Source organism: Pangasianodon hypophthalmus, chromosome 18 (assembly GCF_027358585.1).
Source record: "Pangasianodon hypophthalmus isolate fPanHyp1 chromosome 18, fPanHyp1.pri, whole genome shotgun sequence".
In the NCBI taxonomy this organism is placed as follows: domain Eukaryota; kingdom Metazoa; phylum Chordata; class Actinopteri; order Siluriformes; family Pangasiidae; genus Pangasianodon; species Pangasianodon hypophthalmus.
Genome location: NC_069727.1, coordinates 11432119 through 11454612, shown reverse-complemented (window position 1 = coordinate 11454612; position 22494 = coordinate 11432119). Strand labels below are relative to the sequence as shown.

Below are 22494 nucleotides of genomic sequence, written 5' to 3'. Positions count from 1 at the left end.
CAATATAAGAGGTAAACTGAGCCATGCGGCAAGACCTGTGCTCATGCAGTCAATGTTGGGGTCTCTTGTAAGCTGAAGATGGGCAGCAGTTATGTGCTCACTGCCTCGGCATTAGCCATCTCAAGGACACAGTGTCTGGTTTGGACATCCCCCTGCTGAACGGCTGGTGAACGTCATCATCACCATGGTCCATAGACTTCCTGGATGTCCAGTGCCTACAGCAATAAGCCACACTATTTAGAGGTGTGCTGCTTCAGGAAATCTTCACTGCTATCTGGGCATCACCATGCACCTTCTCCAGTGGTCTTCACTGAACACTTTTCCAGTCAGTTCTAAGGTGTGTCTAGTGACACTGTCACCTCTTTCACCACCTCCAGCAGTTAGTCAGAGTAAAATAGATCACTGGTTACTTATGTAACTGAGGTTCTGTAAACACTGGATAACTCCCAGGGTTCCTTATTATTCGGAATCAGCACCAACCAGATGAGAATTCAGTGAGAAGTTTCCAGGGAAAGATGGCTGTATGACATTGCATTATTTCTAATGAATACAGCTATGTTACTATAGGTTACAGTAAATCACATCAGCAAGTCTGTGTGACTACTGAAGAACTGGATGTGGTGAAATAATTTCTTGTTCAACTACCTGTTATCTAGCCTAGTAGCTCCAGTGTCAACCTACAGAAACAAATGGACCCCAAACGTCTCTTGGCTGATCGACTACATCTGGGAAGTGAAAAATTGTCTCTTTTCCATTATTTTCTGAATTACTGCTTATTTTGGTTTCAGCCCACATAAAGAAGTCTGCTCCAGCTCACTAAGGTGGTCTGAAGTTATAGATTAGCTGGATTGTACTCAATCAATCATTCATCAAGGAAAGTATATGTATAGTGGAACATTCCCAAAGTTTTTTTGTCCTACGAATCTGAAAGAATGTATCTTTAACATTATTTTAGGCAGTGACAATAACACCTTTTTTATAGATAGAAGGTGATGAACACACAAACACCACGTGAGCTAGTAATCACTGTATTCACAGACTCATCAAGACAGTTCCTGGATAACAGAGGTATAAAAATAGTCGGTAAAACCTTCATTTAAAAAGTCCTACATTTCATTCAATTATACAGCTCAGCTTTCCACTGCTTATTTCAAGGCTAAAACACTAAAACACACACACATACACACACACACACACACAAAAAAAAAAAAAAAAAAAAAAAAAAAAAAAAAAAAAAAAATCAAAAACCAAAAAACGTATTTGCTTTCCATGCACAGGTGAATTTAAGCATCACATACACTGCATTTCAGACAGCTGGTGTGTGCTGAGCTTTGGTTTCTTCCTGCTCTAGACGAAAAGTGGACCAGAAAGAGATGAACACTGCTGGCAGACGAGGTGCAGGTGAATGTATTTACACCAGCTCAATGCAGTAGTTCGACTGTGAGAACAGAGTACAGTGAATCCAGCCTGATCACGGCCAGAGTTTAAGGATTCTACCATGCAGGAGTGATTTAATTAAATAAACAAAGAACCCTCTCCTCATCTTAACCATATCCATTTAGAACTCCATAGACAATTACACTCCCATACAGTGTTGAAATATTAATGTCATAATGCCAAACTTGAGTGTTGTATTAAAGCTTAACAGTTTAAAAATGTAAATGCTGCTCAAACATCAGCTTAATTCGCTGATGAGACCGATCTTTAAAATTGTCTGAGTGAGTATGGCCTTATTCTGTATTGTTATAATAATGCTTGATAAACATCTCTTTGTTCAAGACCTGGACGTCAACCCAACATCCTACACAATTACAGATTTAACACAGTAGGCCAGACTTGGTACATATGCTTTCACTCACTAGACTGCTTGTGACTGGTGAGAGTAAAGCTTATCTAGCCCTTAACTAAGGTTAGCTCTACCTACCCACTTCACACTGAACAGTGAAGAAATTCTGGCAAAGTAAACACTGGAAAGTAACCAATTATTTCTATTTTGTATTGCATTTTGTGGCCACAAGGAGAATATTAACCTCATTAGACAGCAATCACTGACTCAGGTTCCATTGGACTTCTATGAATTCCTGCAAATTTGAATGTGAGAGACCGTGTTACATGAACCAGTGCAAACAATACAGTACGGTTACTTGAGATTGAAACACATCCTACAGAGTCCTGTAGCAGATACAAACACATACAAACACACACACACACACACACACACACACAAAAGATTAAAACAAGATTTAAAATCACAAGTTAATATCCGAACAGTTCCTCCTGACCCGTGTCCCAGTGTCCCAAGTCACAGTCTGAAAACACGCACACACACACGGGATATCTCCTTCACCTGGTCAGAAAAATTTGCTCCACCACACACTGAATATGCTCCCAGTGGCTCCAGCCAAGTGCAAGCAAACACACGCATATAAAAGTCCCGAGCACATGCAGGCGGCTGCGCAGTAGCGGCGCTGTGAACTTGGCCGCCGTGGAGACACACACCAGGATCACTGTGGCGATGGCCAGCATGATGTTGATGCACTTTCCCAGTAGCACTTTGGCATCGGCGCTCTCCAGCTGCACCAACTGTTGCTGCTGCTGCTGCAACTCCAGCTTACTGAGACGTGTCTGACACGCCTCCAATGCCTCCTACAGAAACAAGAGAGGGAGACATGGAGAGACAAACAAAGAGAAAAAAAGTCAGACACAGACGAGTAAGAGAAAGATACAGAAAATAATGGATTCTACAGACAGAGGAAAGACACAATATACACCATCCACAGCACCATGTGATACTGTGATCACAACTCACTACACACTAATCATTCTGTCTCAAATCACATACTTGTGTACTACTCTAGTCAGTCATTGAGTAGTAACAGTAACAGTTTTCCTATTATGGCTCTGACATGCTATCTAATGGATGCCACTTTTAATCGTCCAGATGTACACAAGATACGCAAGCAAGTTATGTGGTCAATGCCGATTGTATAGCAGCTGTGTGTGTGCGAGTGTGTGTGTGCATGCACGTACACGTGATGAAAGTGAAGTATATTTGCACCTAATGATTGTAAGAAAGAAAGAAACAAAGTGAGAAATTAAGGCAAATACAGTGAGACATATTGAGTCAGTGAGAAAAAATATTAGACAGAAAACACTGAGAGGGAAAATATAGAACGAGTAATCAGTTGGTAAACAAACGCCAAAGTGCATCTCCTAATGGCACAATCCTGCTGAGCTGCAGCTCAGTCTGAATACAGGCACATTTCCAAAGGAACATTTCAGAAACTGGAACTGCAGTCACATTTTATTAGCATACCTTAGGCTGATTTTAATTCTTGGGCCACAGATTCAGGAATCTTTTTAGTTCCTGTTTTCCTGATCAGGAACAATTGAATTCTTGACTTCACACAAGTTGTAACCTTAGTATGAAGGCTCTCTCGGTGAAGAGCAGCTCTGAGATATGGGACATCAAATATTTGACAATCCTGCTAGCAAAAATCTGAAGTACTGAAATTTCGATTTACAGCTCAACAAGTCCTCCACTTTGGGGTTACTTCTAAACTGCATTATTCGAAAGTCTGAGACAATTAGAAAGTACATTTTTTAAAATTAGCTAAAAGCAGATAGGACATTATTATTCTGTAAGATCAAACACTGTTTGGTTTTGTAAAGCTCTATCTGATTTTCTTATTAAGCAATCTCTTAAATCTTGTATAAATAATTAATGAATTGTAATAAACTCAGCAGATAGTGATTTTGAGCCTATTAAGTCCACACTGATCATATATGCTTTTTTACTGAATCTGTTCTTTTTTTCCCCCCTATCTAAAATGCATGACAGTTCACATTTAAATAAAAACATTTCTAAAGTAGATATTTCAAAACTTTTCATTTTAAAGTTGTTCTTTCTGTCAGAATATAAAGACAACTTTTGCCCATGGCTGTAAATGTCCACAGCCATCTATGCTAACTCTAACCTTATGTTCATCCTGGATGATGATTGGCTGGAAGATAGAACCTCATAAAACCAAGTTTATCTCTGAGTTTGGAGACAGAATTCTTCATTTCTTTCAAATATTACCCCAAAATGACACCACAGAAGAATAAAGTACCCACCATAGTGAAATTTATGTAATTAACTCATTTTTGACCAAAATGCCAGACAGAACCTTATAACACTGAAGTAAAGAAGTGATGAGTCAACAGTGTGGCAGAGGGAGTGTACTTTGAATAAGCTTCTAGTAACAGCCACTCGCAGCACATGTACAACAAAGCAGAGCTTAGAGCATGTGTGACCACCGCAGTGTGGCTTGCTGCTGGTTGCGTCTGGTATAAAAAGGTACATTAAATGTTAATATCATAGTTAAGCAACACAGGAAACAACAAAAGTTGTTTTTGCTGCATGAACAGCCACATAACATTCACGGTTTCTCCATTGTGGTTGGAACAATACCTGGATCTCATTCAGCATCTTTGTAGTTTTCATTCAGGAGAGTTCAGACACTTGGCCAGGCTCAGTATTTAGACAGACTGCTGTGCGTGTGTGTGTGTGTGTGTGTGTGTGTGTGTGTGCGTGCGTGTGTGCGTGCGTGCGTGGTGTGTATACCTGCATGTCACGGGCTCGTTCGTAGGCCTGGTAGGCTACTTTCTCCTCGATACTGGCCAGCTCCTGCTTCAGGTTGGTGGTCTCGTTCTGATGCAGCTCGGTCAGGTCGTTCAGCTGATCCTCCAGCCGCTCGCACCTACCAGAGGAGACCAGCATACATGTGGCATGTGTGAGTATGAGTGAGACAAAAAAAATGAAATAATGAATGTGGTATCTATCCATCAGGAAGAATGAAAATAAGGGAACAGCTAAATACTACAGATTCCAAATGTGTTCTGAATTTCCATACTTTTCCAGGTCTGTAAATTAATGCTGCTGAATTCCAGGCCTGCGCAAGAATCCTGACTCACTACATAGTGTCTTACATACTGGCAATGTAGAACCACTGTAGCGTATGTTTGCCCAATAAAGAATCATTTGAGATCCATCCAGAAGAAAAAAAATGTTATAATGAGGAAACTGCTATGATATAATTGGAAATTGCTAACTACTCACACATCTAAAACATCTAATAATACTTTCAAGCATTTAGTTTTCTTGTTTTTATGTTTAATTAAACTGGTGCATAATTAAATTTTGTAAACATAAGTACACCTTTTTCTACATCAAGCAAGGGGTCATCTAACCTAACTTTTCAGGAAAATGTGTGTTTCAATAGATCTACATTAAGCAAATAAATGTAGATTTAAAGCATTTCAGCTTCATTCTGACATCCCTAATTGTTTGTGTACCTGTAGCGCTCTTCCTGCAGCATCTGTGAGATGAAGCCGTAATTACGTTTTGCCTGGTTCCTCAAGCTTTCAATATCCTCTGTGAGGTGACCTTGTGCCTCTCGGAGCTCCCTCACCTCCTCCAGAGCATCACTGAGTCTGCTCACACTCTCCACCTGTCCCCCCTCAGCCTGCCCGCCATGCCCACTGCTCTCTGCTGATGCTGATGTGCCTGTTGAGCATTCGTCGTCACTCGGATACTTAGGCTTGCTTGTTAGCGTGGCACTGCCACTCAGAGCTCGCCCTGCCCCCTCGGCTCTCAGCCCGCCTCCCGTCTCCATTGTGCTCTTCAGGTGTGCAATGTTGTCAGCACTGCCAAATTTGTTTCGGATGAGGCTGGCAAAGCCTCGTGACTTGTTGAAGAAGAATGGTGGCGAGAGTGAGACGCCTGGGCCCACTGTCTTCACCTTGTCCAGTTGTTGGTTTCGGCCACTTGCTCTGGCCCCTGCCTCCTTGGCGCAGTCCTTCAGGCTGTCCCTGGATGCATCCTTAGCTTCTTTAACATCTTTGCCAGGCATCTGTGCCTGTTTGGTGCCGTTTGCCAAGGCAGCTGTGTCACACTCCTTGATCTTCCGGTGGTACTGCTCGAGCTTGCGCTGCAGCTGCGCGATGGTCTGTGCAGACTTCTGGTTCTTCTTCTCAAACACATGCTTGATGCGACTGCTTTGCTGCTTGTCGGCAGTATCAATGAGTTTCAGGTACTCTGCCACATTCTCGTCCCTCAAGGCCTGCTCAATACGCAGCTGCTCCGTCACCTTCAGCATCTTCTGCTGCAGGCTGTCAAGACCCAGCCGAGGACGTGTTCCATCCCGAACAGTTACGTCACTCTCAAGGTCCAGACACAACTCTGAACCACCACGCTGCATTATGCCCGGGAGACTGATCCCCTCAGCCGCTCGCTCCGACTGCAGACAGAGATAGATGGATAGATAGAAAATATTTAGTCCCAACCTCACATGCTCCACCCAAAGGTCACAGAACCTCTGATATACACGATATGGTCACTGGACTGTAAAAAAGTTAACAAAATCTCATCTTTAAGTTCTCTATTCTCTATTTGAGATGAGTTGAGAGAACTGAGATTCTCTATCTCATCTCTATTTATTGTATAGAGTTGTGTGAAGAAATAAGTAGTAAGTATATGACAGTCCGGAACAGTACAGGAAAAGGTCTCTGGTTAGTCATCTGCCAAGTCAGTCATATTGCCTACTTCTGTCAATATAGGCAGTTCTTGGCAATGCTTATTGGCGAAATAATTGGTGAGTTTGGTGAAGGACTCTAACGAAGGTCTGGCTTCAAAGACTAGAAAATAATCAACCAGAAAGCAGTGAGAAGCAAGAATGCTCATGTCAGGTCTTTTTGACAAGATTTAAAAGTGACACTCTGGCAGTCCACCAATTTGAGCTCACAACCTTCTGTTTAATAGAGTGGACCCTTACGCAATACACTACCACTGCAGAAGTGCTGTCCGAGGCCAGCCGCCTTGACGACACCCTCAAAAAGACCCTTGGTGACCCATCCACAAGAGCAAGCTAGATATCTAGGTTATGCAAGTTATGTTTAACTACAACAATAACAGCCTCTCAGTGTAACGTCTGCTTATGTAATACCTTGTTTAATTCATTACCTACACTTGTAGAGTTTTGGTAGCTAGTTATATTTAGCTAGAGAAACGATAATCCTTTAGTGTAACCAAGCTTTATTAAATTATGCTTAAGATCTGGCACACAAGTGTAAACTGTAAGTGTAAACAATGTAAAATAACCCCTCAGGTGATTTCAGCCAATAGTTTCAATTGCTACTGTACATTCAAACAGGGTATTCAACATATTTGCAATTGTGCGCTGAGGACAACCGTGTTCAACTCAGAAAGGGTCTGTGTTGAACTGGAGTGTGTACGACACCGGTATATAAATTAGCAGTGAGGGCCAGAGCACATCCTGACTCTTCATAAAACCAACCCACTGTCAAAACATTGACTCTGTGCTTGAGGATACACAGTTCTCTGAGCTATATTACTGATTTAATTTATATACCTTATAATCAAATAGATGGCAGAGACCAGACTGACTAGTCTGGTTTCAAAGAGCTGACGTGTGTGTGTGTGAGAGAGTGTGTCAGAGATGTCAGCTTAAGCTTGAGCTCTTAAATAAACAAGCAATGATATACCTAGGGAGACATTTTACTGAAGCTGATTTGATAAAGAGTCAGGGTCTGTGTTTCATTAAAGTCATAATACATTCACAACCAGTTCCATCACCAACCACACACACTCACGCGCACACGCACGTCATTCTCATTCTCTGAACAGGAAGTGCTCACCCATTCTTATGACTCTGTGTGCACATCTCACCTCTCGCTCTTGAGATCACGTTATAAAAGGCGGATCTGCAAGAGACCTTCGTGTCTTCACTATTAACTCAAATTTAATAGTTGCCATGACAGCCAACACCAAAACACCCCAATCTTACCCTACAGAACAAGGATGCAGCCTTTTATTAATGAAAGAAAGTGTGTCTGGAAACCATTCCTCAGATATGATTGCTATAGTGGCATGGTAAAAGCTTGCTTTTTCGAGAAGTAGGTCACTACCTTCACATATACACAGACCTGAGATGGACCCTTCATCTGAGACATGCAACATATTCATGTCTCTTTTGGAAGAGGAGAGCGTAAGAGTCTGTGTTCCCTAGCAGTGTGGAGAACAGAGAGATGGAACAAGGGAAAAAAAAAAAAAGTATAGAGGTGGATAGAGCTGCATGATAATGGCTATACTGAGAATCAGATTTAATTCAACCAATTACAAAACAAAATATTTTCATTAATAAAAATTTCATCCATCTTCAGTCTCAATGTCCTGAGCTGATAAGACAAAACGTATGCATAAGATTCACTAGATAATTAATCCATACCCGTTAGCAACAAGAACTAATATGCAGTAACTTTTTTATCGACCATAATGTTTTGAAGTGGAATTGAAACTTGAAAAAAAATAAATAAATAACAGTCCCTATGGTGACTTCCTAAACAATCAGAGCACAAACCCTTCCCACATAATACTAGCCACTAAATGAAACACTGAGGAAGGAAGATGTTTTGAAATAACCACAGTACTAATACCATGAGCGCTCCATATTGTGGAATATAGACAGCTGTTCATGTAACAGTTTGACTCATTGTTTATGTGGCCTCACACAGGAACATGAGACGGAGACTGAAAAAGGTCAGGCAAACACAAAGAGTTTCCACATTACAGCTCAATCTGTGCAAATCCCCAGAAAATGGCTCCTACTCCATTAGAAACAAACATGGTGTAGGGGTGTGTGTGTTTGTGTGTGTGTGTGTGTATATATATATATATATATATATGAGTGAGAGACAGAGAGAGAAAGAGACCATAATACAGCTGGAATATCCAGAATATTACTAAATGCCCAGCAGATAAAGACAGAGAAAGAGGGAGATTAATAATCAATTAATAATGCACCTGACCTCACACTGGCACAACTGTCGTGGGAACGTTCTGAACTCATGCAGTCACGTACTGCAGGGACAACATCAGTGTCTGAATAACAGATCAGATACCTGATCTGTGTGTGGCTTGCATAATACATAATATGACATAATTCTATATGACACCAAGCAGGAAATTCATAAACATGATTACTATTTTTAGTAGCTTGACAAAAAAAATTGTTAGTATATTTTATTTTTCGTATGTGCCCTAGTTTAAAGAGCATTATTTGCATATCATTTGCTTTAAGACCTTTACTTTACGATGAAAGCACTTTTGAGTTCAGCTGAATTCATTTAAAATCTCATATCACATTTCTGCTCAAAAACCATCTCTTCATCGATATGTTTCAGTTTAATTCAAACTGGACTGCAATTTCTCTCAGGTCAAACTGAGACGATGACCTTGTCCTCATCTCTGCATATTGGAGTTGAATGATTCATATTATTCTATCTTTCAAATGGGAAGCGATACAAGTTCAGCTGAATGGTGACATTGTCACCTCCCTGAGAAAAAGGCTTTCTGTTAACCCACTACTGAATCATCTCCTGCCTCCAGGCTGCGCTGTGTATAATTATGGAGGAAATTCTACATGGAAGTGTCTCCAGTGTGGGGAAAATTTATAAGTCTTGATAATACTTTATCAGACAGTACAAACCCAAACAACAGACTAGTTCTAACAATCACAGGATTACAATAACAATTTGAGAAACACTCATGCCAATGTGCAAGCTTCAGAGACACAGCCCCACAGTCTCTGAAGATAAAACATACATTCCTTTTTCTCAAAGTCTATTTAAAAAAAAAAAAAAAAAAAAAAAAAAATACTCAAGGTCTTCTCTAATAAGACTGTCCACCAAGTCATAGAGTTCACATGCAGACCTCAAACTGAACTGCTTGACCTTGCTGCCATATGTTTAATATTGGTGCAGCTGTCATGGCTGCACATCTGTCTCATCATCAACAGCCTCTGGTCAGATTCTGCAGCTGTCCTTCCTGATCCCACTGACCTTTATAACTTTTAGCAAATACTCTTGTACTCGAGTTCTGCGTGTCGTATGGCTCGCTATACGTTTGGGTAAAAATTAAAAATCAATACAGAATGCCATGCACACACATGCATTCACACACAGCGGCAATTTTAAGCAGCCAAACCAACTACTGGCAGGTGGAGAGGAAACTGGAGAACCCAGAAGAAACCCGCATGGCAGTTCATGGTAACGCTCAACATGATGCTACCACTACCATGCTTCACTGTGGGGATGGTCTTCTAGGATGATGAGCACAGTTTGGTTTCCGCCAGATGTAGAGCTTTACGCCAAGGCCAAAATGTTAAATATTTTAAGAGAAACTTTTCCCACGTTTGTTAAGGCTGTAACATGTCTTATAGCAAACAATAAATTTCATACTATTTCATACGATTCCCCAATTTCATAAATCCCAGCTTTTTAAAGTGTCCAAGCTATGGTTGCCCTGTGAAAAGCTTGGCTCTCTCCAGCATCTTCAGGGTTAACCTTGGCCTCTTAGTTGCAAAAAAAAAAAAAATGTTTATGTGCAGTTGGCATTACTTAGACAGTGGTTCAGCAATGGTTCAAAGGTTAAAGGTTGTTTGAGACAAGCATGTGATGACTAAGGAATGCATTATACTAAACTGAAGTGCATTAAATCACACTTACAACAGCAATAAACCTTAATTCTTAACCTGGAAATATTGCAATTTGTGAGACATATGCCAGAGTACAAAGAGAAAACAATGAAGTAAATAGACACACAAACATTTACTTATATGCAGAGCTCTTAATCCAGAGTGATTTACAAAAGCATTGATGAATAATGTAATAGGCTGCAATAGTATCCGAGACAACGGCAGCATTTTAAATGTCTCAGACCTTCTCTTTACGCCTAGTACTATCCACTACCTCATTCAAACACACACACAGGTGCTAATCTGCCCCAGGGCTAATGCTGTGATCCTGGTGCCTTGTAAGTGGTGATTTTGTAAGGGGCAGTTACTTTAACTGCACTTTAGAGTTACAGGCCTGGAGGCTACTGGTTCTGTTCTACTATAGTGAACTTTGGACTGAAACAACAGTGACTAGTGCTAGAAAGAAGCTAGCCAGCTACTGTTAGTAATAACTAAATAAATAACTAATTACCTTTTCAAAACAGCGATTAGTACCGTCAGTCTTACAGATTCAACTAAGTACTGTGTCTGTATATTAACTGATCTAAAGCTAATACTGCTATAAATGCCTTTAAAAGTAGAGAAGAAGCACTTTACACTGTTCTCAGTATGAGCGGCCATGTTGATTTGATGTCACTCCATAAACAGGTGAGGAACTGGTAGTTGAGAAGACTACCCCCAGTTGACTGAAATTTCAAGGGGCGTTTTCTGTGGTTTTTACTGGTTGTAGGTGGGAAATTACAGCATTAGAACAGCCCCATGTTTCAGTGGTCTTGCTCCAAAAAGCTCAGTGAACCACTTTGGTTAAGAGGTTATTTGTCTATCAGAAACTGGTGCACTTATTTGCACATACAAGAAAATGGTTAAAAGAAATCTCAAAAGAAAACCTTTAAGATTCTGAAGCTTGTGACCAGAAAAGTGCATCAGGCACCTTGTAAGACTAATCTAGACTATACAGTACATATAAAATCTAAAAATACATATAAAAGTACATATAAAATATAAATTCTAAACGAATATTTACATATGAAATGTTTTGCCACAAACCTTAAAGCGGGTTTGTTGATGGAAAATAGCGTATTTTTGGGAGGACCAGTAAGGCTTCCAAGTGTCTTCACCTGGCTGTGTATAGAATGATGTCATCAAATATCTTGGTCTCTAATTTGCATATAGTTCCACTGCACAAGCAAATGCTTAGACACAAACCACTGGGCAAAATGCATACAATTTGCATCCTAAAAGCCCACGTCAATAAAGCACAATGACAGCCAGTGTTAATTTTTTATATATACAGGCCACAAAGTAAGTGAAACCTCCACATAATTCTCTACATGCTATCTTACCAAATGCCTAAAAAGACACATCTTTCTCCCTTTCTCAGTTTTAATGATTAACAGTTGCAGAGATCAGGGGAGGTGGCATTCAGAAGAGAGTTGCCATGTTGGGGTGTGTGTGTGTATTAAATAGAGAAGCACTGCTTTAGGCTTAATGTCATTAAACAATAGGCTTACCAGTACTGACTTTACAAAGCGATTTCAAACGCACAGTTAGAGCTCAGCGAGCATCTGAAGTTGTGCCTTGCAGAAGCCTTTATCACTGAAACAGTGACTATGAACTAATCCTCAGAGATTCACTAGGCTCAAATTTCAATAGTGGGCATCATCAAAAAAAAAAAAAAACGCATTAAAATTCAAATGGGTGCACAACCATGGCACGATGATGCACACTGCAAAACATGTTTACGTGTTTTTTTTTTTTTTTTACTAAAGACGCACAAAGCAGCAGACTTTTCAGCCTCAGGCTATTGTGTGATTTAGTCATCACACAAGACTTGCATAAGACTTCCACAAAGATCAATCCTGGTAAAAACAGTCTCTAATGGAACTGACCAATCCCAAGCCCCGCCATACGTTTAATTATGTTTATTACACGTTGAACCACTACATCACTATGGTATTGCTATGGTGCATTACAGCAACTATGTTTATTACATGACAGCAACACTTGTCATAAGTGACAAGTAAAAACAATTTGTCATAAGCGTACTATCCACATTTACATTTGTCAAGTTCTTAGCGCTTTAGCACTTATAGCAGAAATTTTCACCTGCTTGCACATCTAAACACATACTTTAAGAAATGCCAGTTCTGGGTTATTTCTCACCCTCGGCTACACACAGTCACCACAATCAAAGATGAGGTCATCTTGAACGTGTATTAAATTTTGTGTTGCCAAAGCAGTATTGGATTCTCAATTCTGATTGGTCAGAATTGGTCCGTGGTCAGAAAGTTTAGCTTAATGTTCTGTAACAGCAGCTGTGACCATAATGCGGCTGCAAAACAAAGGACATGCATTATATTAAGGCACTCAGTCTTATACGTTAACGTTTCTATAGTAACAGCTAATTCACAGGGACTTGTATGGCTCCACATAATCTAATTTTAATCATAAATTGATTTTTTTAAATCTTGTTATTTTATGAAGAAGAATGTGTAATTGCTGATATGGTGAAGCTTTCTATGGAGACATTTATTTAACATTTATGAAAGGAGTCTCCAGTGTCAATGCTTTATAAAACTGAGGTAAAAGGAAAGTCACAGGACAGAGGGCTTTGTACTTTTCGGTTTATCAGTAACATTACAAGCTGTGTGTTTTTGTTGTTGTTGTTTTCTTTAAAAAAAAAAAAAAAAGAAGGGCTGGTGAGGGAACAACTGCTTATAGCTGCTAAAACATAAGTGATAACAAGAACTAGTCTCACGAACATTAAAAGTAACTATAAATGGTTAAAAAGTACATCTTATTCTTCAATGAATAAGAATTGTACTCATTGGCAAATAACTTGCCTAGCTAGCTAGTCCTTGCTGACTCATCCAGATCCTTATTCACTTGAAACAGGTGTTAAGCCAAAGTTAGTTATCTAGACTTTGCCGTTAGCCTCTAGCTGAAACGTTTCTTAGTCTCAAATCTGATCTATTTTATTCCATGGTAGCCGGCTCAACCTGATCACTGAGAGATATATAATTCAAAACCATGGATTTAAGACATAAAAACTTCAAAACTGCAAAAAGTCTCAACAATTTGTTCTTACACTATCTGAGCATTATAAGTTTACTGTTCTTTTAACAAACCCTGCTGTGCTTTGGTGTGTGTGTGTGTGTGTGTGTGTGTTTACACACGTCACGGCATTGTGGCATAAATAAAATCACCCTTTATCCCTAGGACTGATGGTATGAAGAAAGATGAGAAATTCACAGTGCTAAAGAAAAATAATGATTTGTTAAAATCTATAAATAATAAATGCTAGTAATAAAAACAGACCTGCGGGTGTAATATAGGACTTTAGTGATACAGAGACTCATAGGCTTTATTTGCAAACTGGAATGTAGTAGGTATTTATAATTTTTATCACATATTAAATTTTCCACTGAGATTCTCAGCTCTGTCATTTTTCAGAGGCAAAACCTCTGCACTGACTATATTTGTACTCTGATCATTCTGGACCCCCAAATTACTTTCCCTGAAAGGAATTAATATTAAAAAAAACATTTTAAGGTTTATGGTTTAGGGTGAAGAATCCCAAGGCAAACAAGGTGAATCGTCTGACCATTGGACTTAAAATAAATGGACTTTTCCATTTTCTCAGAAGGAGATGTCCTTGGGCAATATGGCACCGCAAACTCATTACACACAGCTGAGGTTAAACAATAAACATGAGCTTCAAAGAAAATGTGGAAAAATCTGGTGCTGCCCTCAAGCCACCCACACACACACACATACACACACACATACCCACACACCCACACCCACACCCACACCCACACACACATGTTACGCCCCAATGCGACCCAGATTACTGGATTATTTTCCAACATTTACACTGTTTAAATAATTAATTCTATAAAAGGTTACGCTTTTTAACAGTGTATAGTTACACTGAATGTTATGGAACGTCCTTGAGACAAGTTAGTTCCTGTTACTACTTATGTTACAGCAGCTATAAACAGTCGTTCCATCGCCAGCCTCTTTCTTTCCCTCTCTTTACGTTAATAAGACGAAAAACACAGCTTGTCATGTTACTGAGAATCAGAAAGCGCAAAAACTCTGTCCTGAAGTCTGCTGGAGAACTTACTGACTGTTACAAAGCGCTGTCATTCAAGACTCCTTCCATAAATGTTACATAAAAGTCTCCTAACAGAAAGCTTCACAGTATCAACACTTTTACGCTTTTCCTTTGTTAAACAATAAGACTTTTTTTTAATCCATTTATTATTTAGCTTAGATTATGTGACTGTCCCACATACAAGTCCCAGTGAATGAACTGTTACTACAGAAACAATATTTATTAGAACGAGCATTAATATAAACCTAACGTTCATGTTACAGCCTTCTGATTCGAGAATGCAACTGCATGGTGGTATAAGCATGATCACACCTCTTTCTGTCTCTCTTAAACACAGTACTAAAGCTTGCCCTTTGTATTCTAATAAAGGGCTGGTGTGTGTTGAGAGTTGAACTTCAGAACTGAATTTCTCTCATATATCCTCTCAACCGACCAGTTCTACCACAACGTCCTCAAAGACACATTGCCTTTCACTAGATCTGCTGCACAAAAACTTCTACACGAGCACTAGGGAACTTCAGTGCAAAGAGTCCTAGGAAGAGATCTATTCGCCATAGTGATGAAGTAGTAAATTAAAGCTAACGCAATGGGCAAGTAGGAAAATATAAAAGAGCTGTCAGAAGGCAGCTCCTCTCCAGACACCCACAAATCTGACTCGGTAGAGAGGACACAGAGGTACTGCCAGTATCAGTGCTTCATCTGACAACAAACACATGTTATGGAAACATGAAATATGGGTGAGGTGTAAGTTATGTGTGCTTCAGAACAACACAGTGTCCCAACAAGGACATAAATGAGAATAATTCAGAGAGAGAGAGGGAGAGAGAGAGAGAGAGAGAGACAGAGAGAAAAGCAACATAATTCCAACTGTGCATTTGTGTGGCCGATCCATAATGCGTGTGTGTGTGTGTGTGTGTGTGTGTGTGTGTGTGTGTGTGTGTGTGTGTGTGTATATATGACTGTCCAACTCACTGACACTTTACTTTGTTCTGCATACGCACCTAACCAACTTCAAGAACACAAATTACTGATATTTGTCAAAAGTGAAACAATGAACATACTTTGTCACATTATGTCATTCATGAATGCAGTTTTCATATAAAACACTTAAAGAGTGTTCTTATCAGTGTGATTTCCACAGATAAGGGCTCTTTATCCTGGTTATTTGTTTATGTCTTGGCTCAATTGTTCCCAACCATTAGCTAATTTCCCCTGTCGCATAATACCTATCAGTCAGAAATCTCGGAGGGTGAGGGCTAACACATGCTTCCTTTCTTTGTGATATGTGCCTGACTTACAAGCTCCTGATTGGTGTTACCCAATGGTACAGAATAAGTTTGTCAAATAATTTAGTCAGAAATCATTGGCAACTTATTATGCTCGATTATGCATGATTACGAAGTGATTATGATTTGGTTACTTATCATATTTGGACACGAGAAAAAAAAACAAAAAAACAATGGGCATGAGAACATGTCCCGTTAACTCAAGAATCAGCAAAATGTGAATGCCACAGAACTCGATCTGTACTCATGGTTTCTGAGAGAACAACCTCCCAGTTTGAGGCTCATAAAATCGCAAAAGTGTATGAATGCCTCACTACGAGCGTCAGGTAAACTGGCCTATTATGCGTGAGGGCACTCGCTCTCCTGATAATGGCCGGATATGCACGGCAGCCATCTTGTGTATACATAAGCATAGTTGACAGCAAATATAAATCAGTCTTCAGACCGCTGTGCCTCTCGGCAGCCCGTTATCAGACATCCAATAAATCAGCTGAGCATTTGACTAATGTCAGGTAATACAATAGAGGAATTTTAAGTTTGCTTTTATTCCACTGGCCTTTCTCCCAATTTGTCAGAATTGGAAACGAACTCCCAGGGCATATCCTACAGCATATAATTTCTATTATTTGATGTTTGAATTTTTCATCACTTCCATGCCACACTTTCACTTCTGTTCATCCAGGGGATGCGTAATGTATACTATAAGGCTGAAAGTTTGAGGACACCTGACCATCACACCCCAATCAGTTCTTGAACATCACATTCCAAAACCTTGAGCATAAATATGGACTTGATCACCCCTTGCCTCTATAATAGCCTCCACTCTTCTGGGAAAGCTTTCCCCTAGATTTTGGAGATGCTGGAACAGGTTTGGCTCTCTTAGTTCCAGTGAAGGGAAATTGTAATTTTATAGCACACGAAGACATTCTAAACAATTGTGTGCTTCCAACCTCATGGCAAAAGTTTGGGGAAGAATCATAATGGGTGCAATGATGAGGCATCCTCAAACTTTTAGCCATATAGTGCATCTATGAACGGAAGCTTTGACTTTCCAGCAATTACTTGATTGTCATAGTTCTACATAAAACATTTTTTTCAACCATAGCTGTGCTAGAGGAACTGGGCACTGCTGGGCTGCTGATCAGCAGATTAATATGGCCAAACTGCTATTGTTGAACATAGCCCATAACCTTCAACTGCTCTGCTCAACTATAAATCGTTTTGGATAAAAGCATCTGCCAAACAGAACGAGTGAAATGTTCTTTGCATGGTAACAGTTATAAGAACCAGACAGGTCAACAAGTATTAGTTTAATATACTGTTTCATAACACAACTTGCAGACACAATGTTCTTATTAGAATGGCATACATCAATGTAATATGTTATGGGTAATTTGTTTTGATCAGAAAATCCATAACCCTAGTCCTTACCAAGTCAGGTCCTCTCTAGAATTTCATTAGCGTATGTCAAGCTGTGATGGTAAAGCAATCCAATTACAAAGAGTCTAATAGGATGGACTCTGCGCTTTCACTTCATTACTGCTCAGCTTAATGAAGCACACATGAGTAAGACACTTACTCATTCACATACACTTACATCTCTGACAGGTTTAGATGCCTTATGCTTAAATTCACAGCTATTCAAACAAAGAGCTCACTCATGGCACTGGAAATAGCTTAGTTCATTAAATATCCATCACATTCCCAGCAGGCTACTGTAGGACACTTTACACCTGGGTTGCTTGTTGTGGTCCTGTATGTCTGAGTCCAGAGCAGTTTGGTCATATTCCTCTCAGTTTTCATGATCAGGTGTGTTAAAGAGGCACCAACGTGGTACTGTACTCTGAGCATGCAGGACCAACATGGCCTCAAAAGAATTCCTTAGAGTGGATCAGGTTCTGCTCTGTTCCTGCCAAAACTGGGGGCGCGCAAAGATCACGGCATGACTGAGGCTTAATTGAGCTCTTGTTCTTGTATCATCGACTCTAACCCTTTTGATTCCCCCAAGTTCTGATTTTCATCACCATCCTCAATCAAAGATCGGTGTTCAATTCTCCTGTTGGATGAAGTTTCACTTTTTACTTTTGTTATGATTAGCATCATGAATGTATTAAAGCGATCAGCAATTTGATGAACAGTTCAGCTGGAAAAAGTCTAATTCTAACATCTTGTCAGGGATTCTCTGCTCTATAAAATCCTTCTGGTGCCACCAATGAAATGTTGCTGTACTAGCTCGTTTGTGATTATCAATTCACAAAATTTAGCAATCAAATTCTCTGAAGCTTAAATATCTTTAAACAGTATAATCAAAATATTAATTCACAATATTTTACTATAGATACTATCATAATTATTATCATGGTCACGGACTGCTTTGACACACTTTTTTTCTTAAGGTAGGGTGTATATAAGACTTCTTGGAGACTTAAGAATTAATACTGTGGTAAATAAGAACAAGAAGGAGTGGAAGAACAACTTCTCGTGGATCTTTTGTAATGTGTTCACATCATGTAGAAATTCCTAGAAAAAGCTGTTTATCTCCTTGTAAGTCAGAAAGTCATTTTCTATCGCAATGTCAAAATAACGACAACGACAAATAACAATTAACTAAAGTATACATTCACTGGATTGTTTTAAAATAGAGAGTTACCTTCTATAACTGGTAGCACAATATTCTTCATTTCTAGAAAACAGCTGACATTACACACTTGACAGCCTTTACTGTGAAAGCCTTTAACTGCCAATTTTCCAGCTATGTTTATTTACAACATATGATCATATATCATCGAGTCTCATGGCTTTCATGGTAATCATGAGTTTGATGAAACATCAACAGTTTTAACAAGTCATGTATGACTGCCTCTGTATGAGATCATATCACTTCAGAACTTGCGCAATGTACACGCTCTCTTACACACAGATGAAGTCGACTGCATAAATACCACATTATAATGTATTATGACGCAAACATACTATAATACCCAGGAACACTCAACAATACCAACAATATCAATTCAAAAATGTACTGATATAATGAAAAATGTCTAAATTTATGCTGCACTAATCAACCAAAAGCCTAAGCACTGACTTGTCTAGCATTTTGATAAAGAATATTTCACAAGGAAGGAGCACAAATAATAGGCTGGTCATCAGTGGTGCAAAACTTAACATGATGGAAAAGGAAACTTGAGTCTAAAGAGCAAGCAGGTCTATATAGACGAAATATATATAAGAGAGATAAGTAAGAAGCATTTACGGCATTATAGGAAAGATAGAGTATCTTCGAAGTAATAGGATATTTGACTGGGAGCCAGTGATGATTAAAAACAATGAGAGTCATATGATCCCTGGGTTTGACACGAGTTAAAACCCTGGCTACTGAATTTTGTATGGGCCACATTTATCTGGAAGCAAAACAGAAGAAAGGAGAATGTGGTAAAAACATTCTGCTTTCCCATTAATGCTTAAACGTTAATAACCACACGTTTTGTGGCTAGCTAATAACTCGCAAACTGTAGAGAAGTGGACAAACTGCTACATTGGTAGTCAACACAGCCAAGTGCACAGTAAAGCTACATTCTTTATGAGAGGCTCCTAATATTCACATGCTCTAATTTTCTGCACAATATGGGTCTGTAGCAGATTATATAACAATGCCCATCTAGCAATTCCCCTAGAAAGAAGAATGCTGCTTATAAAACAGTAACTGATCTATTGAACTGATGCATTCAACTAAATAATTGCTGACTATTTTCCCTTGACAGTTTGCATTTGAGTGCATGGTGTGTCCTGATCCCCAAACAACTACCTGTAACTACCAGCTTTAATATTGATATCAGATTTTGAGTGCTGTTCAGCCATCCCAGTTACAAATGTAACGTTATACCACAGTGTGGTTGAATGTTTGAATCTGACTGGTCAGAAGGTGCGCATTATTTTCACTTAACAGCACGGCTTGGACAGTAGTTTCAGCTGTAACATGAACATTAGGTTTAATATTAATGTGTTTGTTATAATAAGTTATTGTTTCTATAGTAACAGCTCATACACATGGACGCTCCACATAATCTAAGACAGTGATTCCAGTGAGAGAGAGAAAGAGAGAGAGAGATGAGAGGGAATGACAGTTTATCGCACCTATAACGCAAGTGAGAACAGGAACTAACTTGTCTCTCGGACGTTCCACCATTAAACAGGAAGGTAAAATGCAAAATACACTACATGTACACGTTTCAGAACACCTGACCATCACATCATATGACTGTATGCGCTTACTGAACATCCCATTTCAGATTTAGTCCTCCTTTGCTGTTATAATAAGCTCCACTCTTCTGGGAAAGCTTTCCACTAGATTTTGGAGCGTGGCTGTGGGGATTTACCTATTCAGCCACAAGAGCATTAGTGAGGTCAGACACTGATGCTGGGTGAGGAGGTCTGGGGTGCAGTCAGTGTTCCAGTTCATCCCAAAGGTGTTCAGTGGGGTTGCGGTTAGGGCTCTGTGCAGGACACTCGAGTTCTTCCACTCCAACCTTGACAACGTGTGTCTTCATAGAGCTCGCTTTGTGCACAGGGGCACTGTCCTGCTGGAGCAGGTTTGGGTCCTGTAGTTCCAGTGAAGGGAAACTGAAATGCTACAGCATACAGACATTCTATACAATCATGTGCTTCTAACTTTGTGGACACAGTTTGGGGAAGGAACACACATAAGTGTGATGGTCAGATGTCCACATACTTTTGGCCATATAGTGTATTTCAACTAACTGTATGGCACATCATTCCACATTTCATTAATTTTAATGAAGATGGATCACCATGACCATGAAGAATAATACTTAGCAAACTAACGAGGAAATAATGCTAAAGATATTTAAAGAGCTGAGAGTATGAGGGTTAGAGAGGGACAGCGAGAAGAAGGTGTGGTATGTAAGGTGTGGTACGTAGCAGACTTCACCACAGTTAAGCTGATGAGAAATAAGTTAGTCCTAATCAGGGGTTTGTATTATTGTTTGATTTAAAGCTACATTTGCCATATATGCTATATACAGTCCAATACAAACCCACTCATACATACATATTATATGTATGTACGTATGTATGTATGTATGTATGTATGTATAAACCCTTCAACTGATAACAAATAACCACCAGAGAAAGAACTTCAGATCAGTGAAGAAGCCATGCACAGTTTTGTGGTGGTCGTGATGTTTCACTTCACACTTGATTTTCGAGTTCATACACACACACACACACACACACACACACAGCTGTTTGTAACCTGTTCTTCTCCACTGTGTCATGTGACCTCTGACCGGTTTGTAAACGACACCGTGGCTGCTTACAGGGTTACCAAATTTGTTCGTTTGTTTGTTTGTTTTGGTTTAAAAACCTGCTCCAGTTCACTATAAGACAGCTCCACAGTGGGTACTTCGAAATAATTAAAGCTTAGGAAATTGAATAATCAAGAAAATCAGCTCAAATGGGATCTACTGTTTATCCCTGTCCGGTGTGAATCAGTAAACAGTGCATCAGGCGGGAAACCGACTCACACACCGAGTCTGGCGGTCATGGAGCTAATAACATGTAAAGCGCTTATGGAAAATATATCTGTCTATATATCTGTATATATCAAAGAGCTCAACCTCAGTCACCAAGCGATAGGATGGTAACAAATGAAACACACACACACACAGGCAGTTTTTAACGTAACGGACGGCGGTGTTTTACCGTTTTCTCCATGAAGGCTTGTGAAGGAGTTTGAGGTGAACTTTTCCCAGCTGCAGTACCGGCGCTGTGAGCATACTTTCCGCCATAAAAACAACAATCCCTCAGCGTCCTCTCTGCCTGGACTCGTCTACATTATGTGAGTGGAATGAACGGGGGCGCTCTCTCTCTCTCCTTCTCTCTTTCTTTCTCTCTCTCGGTACACATACACTCTCTCTGTCCCTCGTGATGATAATCCGGCTTCGCTCGCGCTCGAGCTGAAGCTGAAGCGGCTCCGACGCAGCGGACACTTGCATTATTATCACTATTCACGCGCCCCGCGCGCGCTCACCCGCACCCGCCCCTCCTTCTAACAGGTTAGGGTTTGATTCGCGAATGAATCGGTTCGCTTACACGACTCCTGAATCGATTCAACATCTTTCGAGTCAAATGGCTGTCAGACAAGTACATAGAAATTCAACTGCCTAACTTGAATGTTAGCTAGGTTAAGCAGGTTCATTCACTGCCACCTAAATAACTTAGATAACATGACAGTGCGATATAACAAATGTCAGTTAGGCCTGCTGTAGCTGTGTGGCTAAAAAAAATGAATTACAGTTCAGTAGTTTAAGTCAATAATGGGAGTAAGAGTCAACACAAGCTAGACTTCTAGCTTTCATTACAGAGCCAGGTACATTTTGTCACTAAACCTACATTCACAGGGGAGAAAAGCCATTTGAATGACATCGCAGACCATTAGTCACAGAACCACAGAATAGCAGCTGTAGTCTGTCATTTAAAAACCCTTAAATAA

The 22494-nt window shown here is 39.8% G+C and overlaps 1 protein-coding gene across 1 annotated transcript; it reads right to left on the bottom strand.

The window, feature by feature from the left end:
- Window positions 1-1012: 1012 nt before the first annotated feature.
- tmcc3 (transmembrane and coiled-coil domain family 3) lies at window positions 1013-22042 on the bottom strand. Its single transcript, XM_026922656.3, has 4 exons — window positions 21705-22042; window positions 5338-6281; window positions 4607-4742; window positions 1013-2646 (listed from the first exon to the last, which is right to left on the bottom strand). Exons 1-4 carry the CDS (start codon window positions 21714-21716, stop codon window positions 2344-2346), a joined length of 1395 nt encoding a protein of 464 aa, XP_026778457.3. The 5' UTR covers window positions 21717-22042; the 3' UTR covers window positions 1013-2343.
- Window positions 22043-22494: the final 452 nt, after the last annotated feature.

Bases quoted from the DNA above. Each gene is read 5' to 3' on its own strand.
- tmcc3 (XM_026922656.3), bottom strand. The intron at 4,743-5,337 runs GTACACAAACAA...CTCCTCTGGTAG, and splicing joins CTGCAGGAAGAGCGCTACAG to GTGCGAGCGGCTGGAGGATC. The intron at 2,647-4,606 runs GTATACACACCA...TTGTTTCTGTAG, and splicing joins AACGAGCCCGTGACATGCAG to GAGGCATTGGAGGCGTGTCA.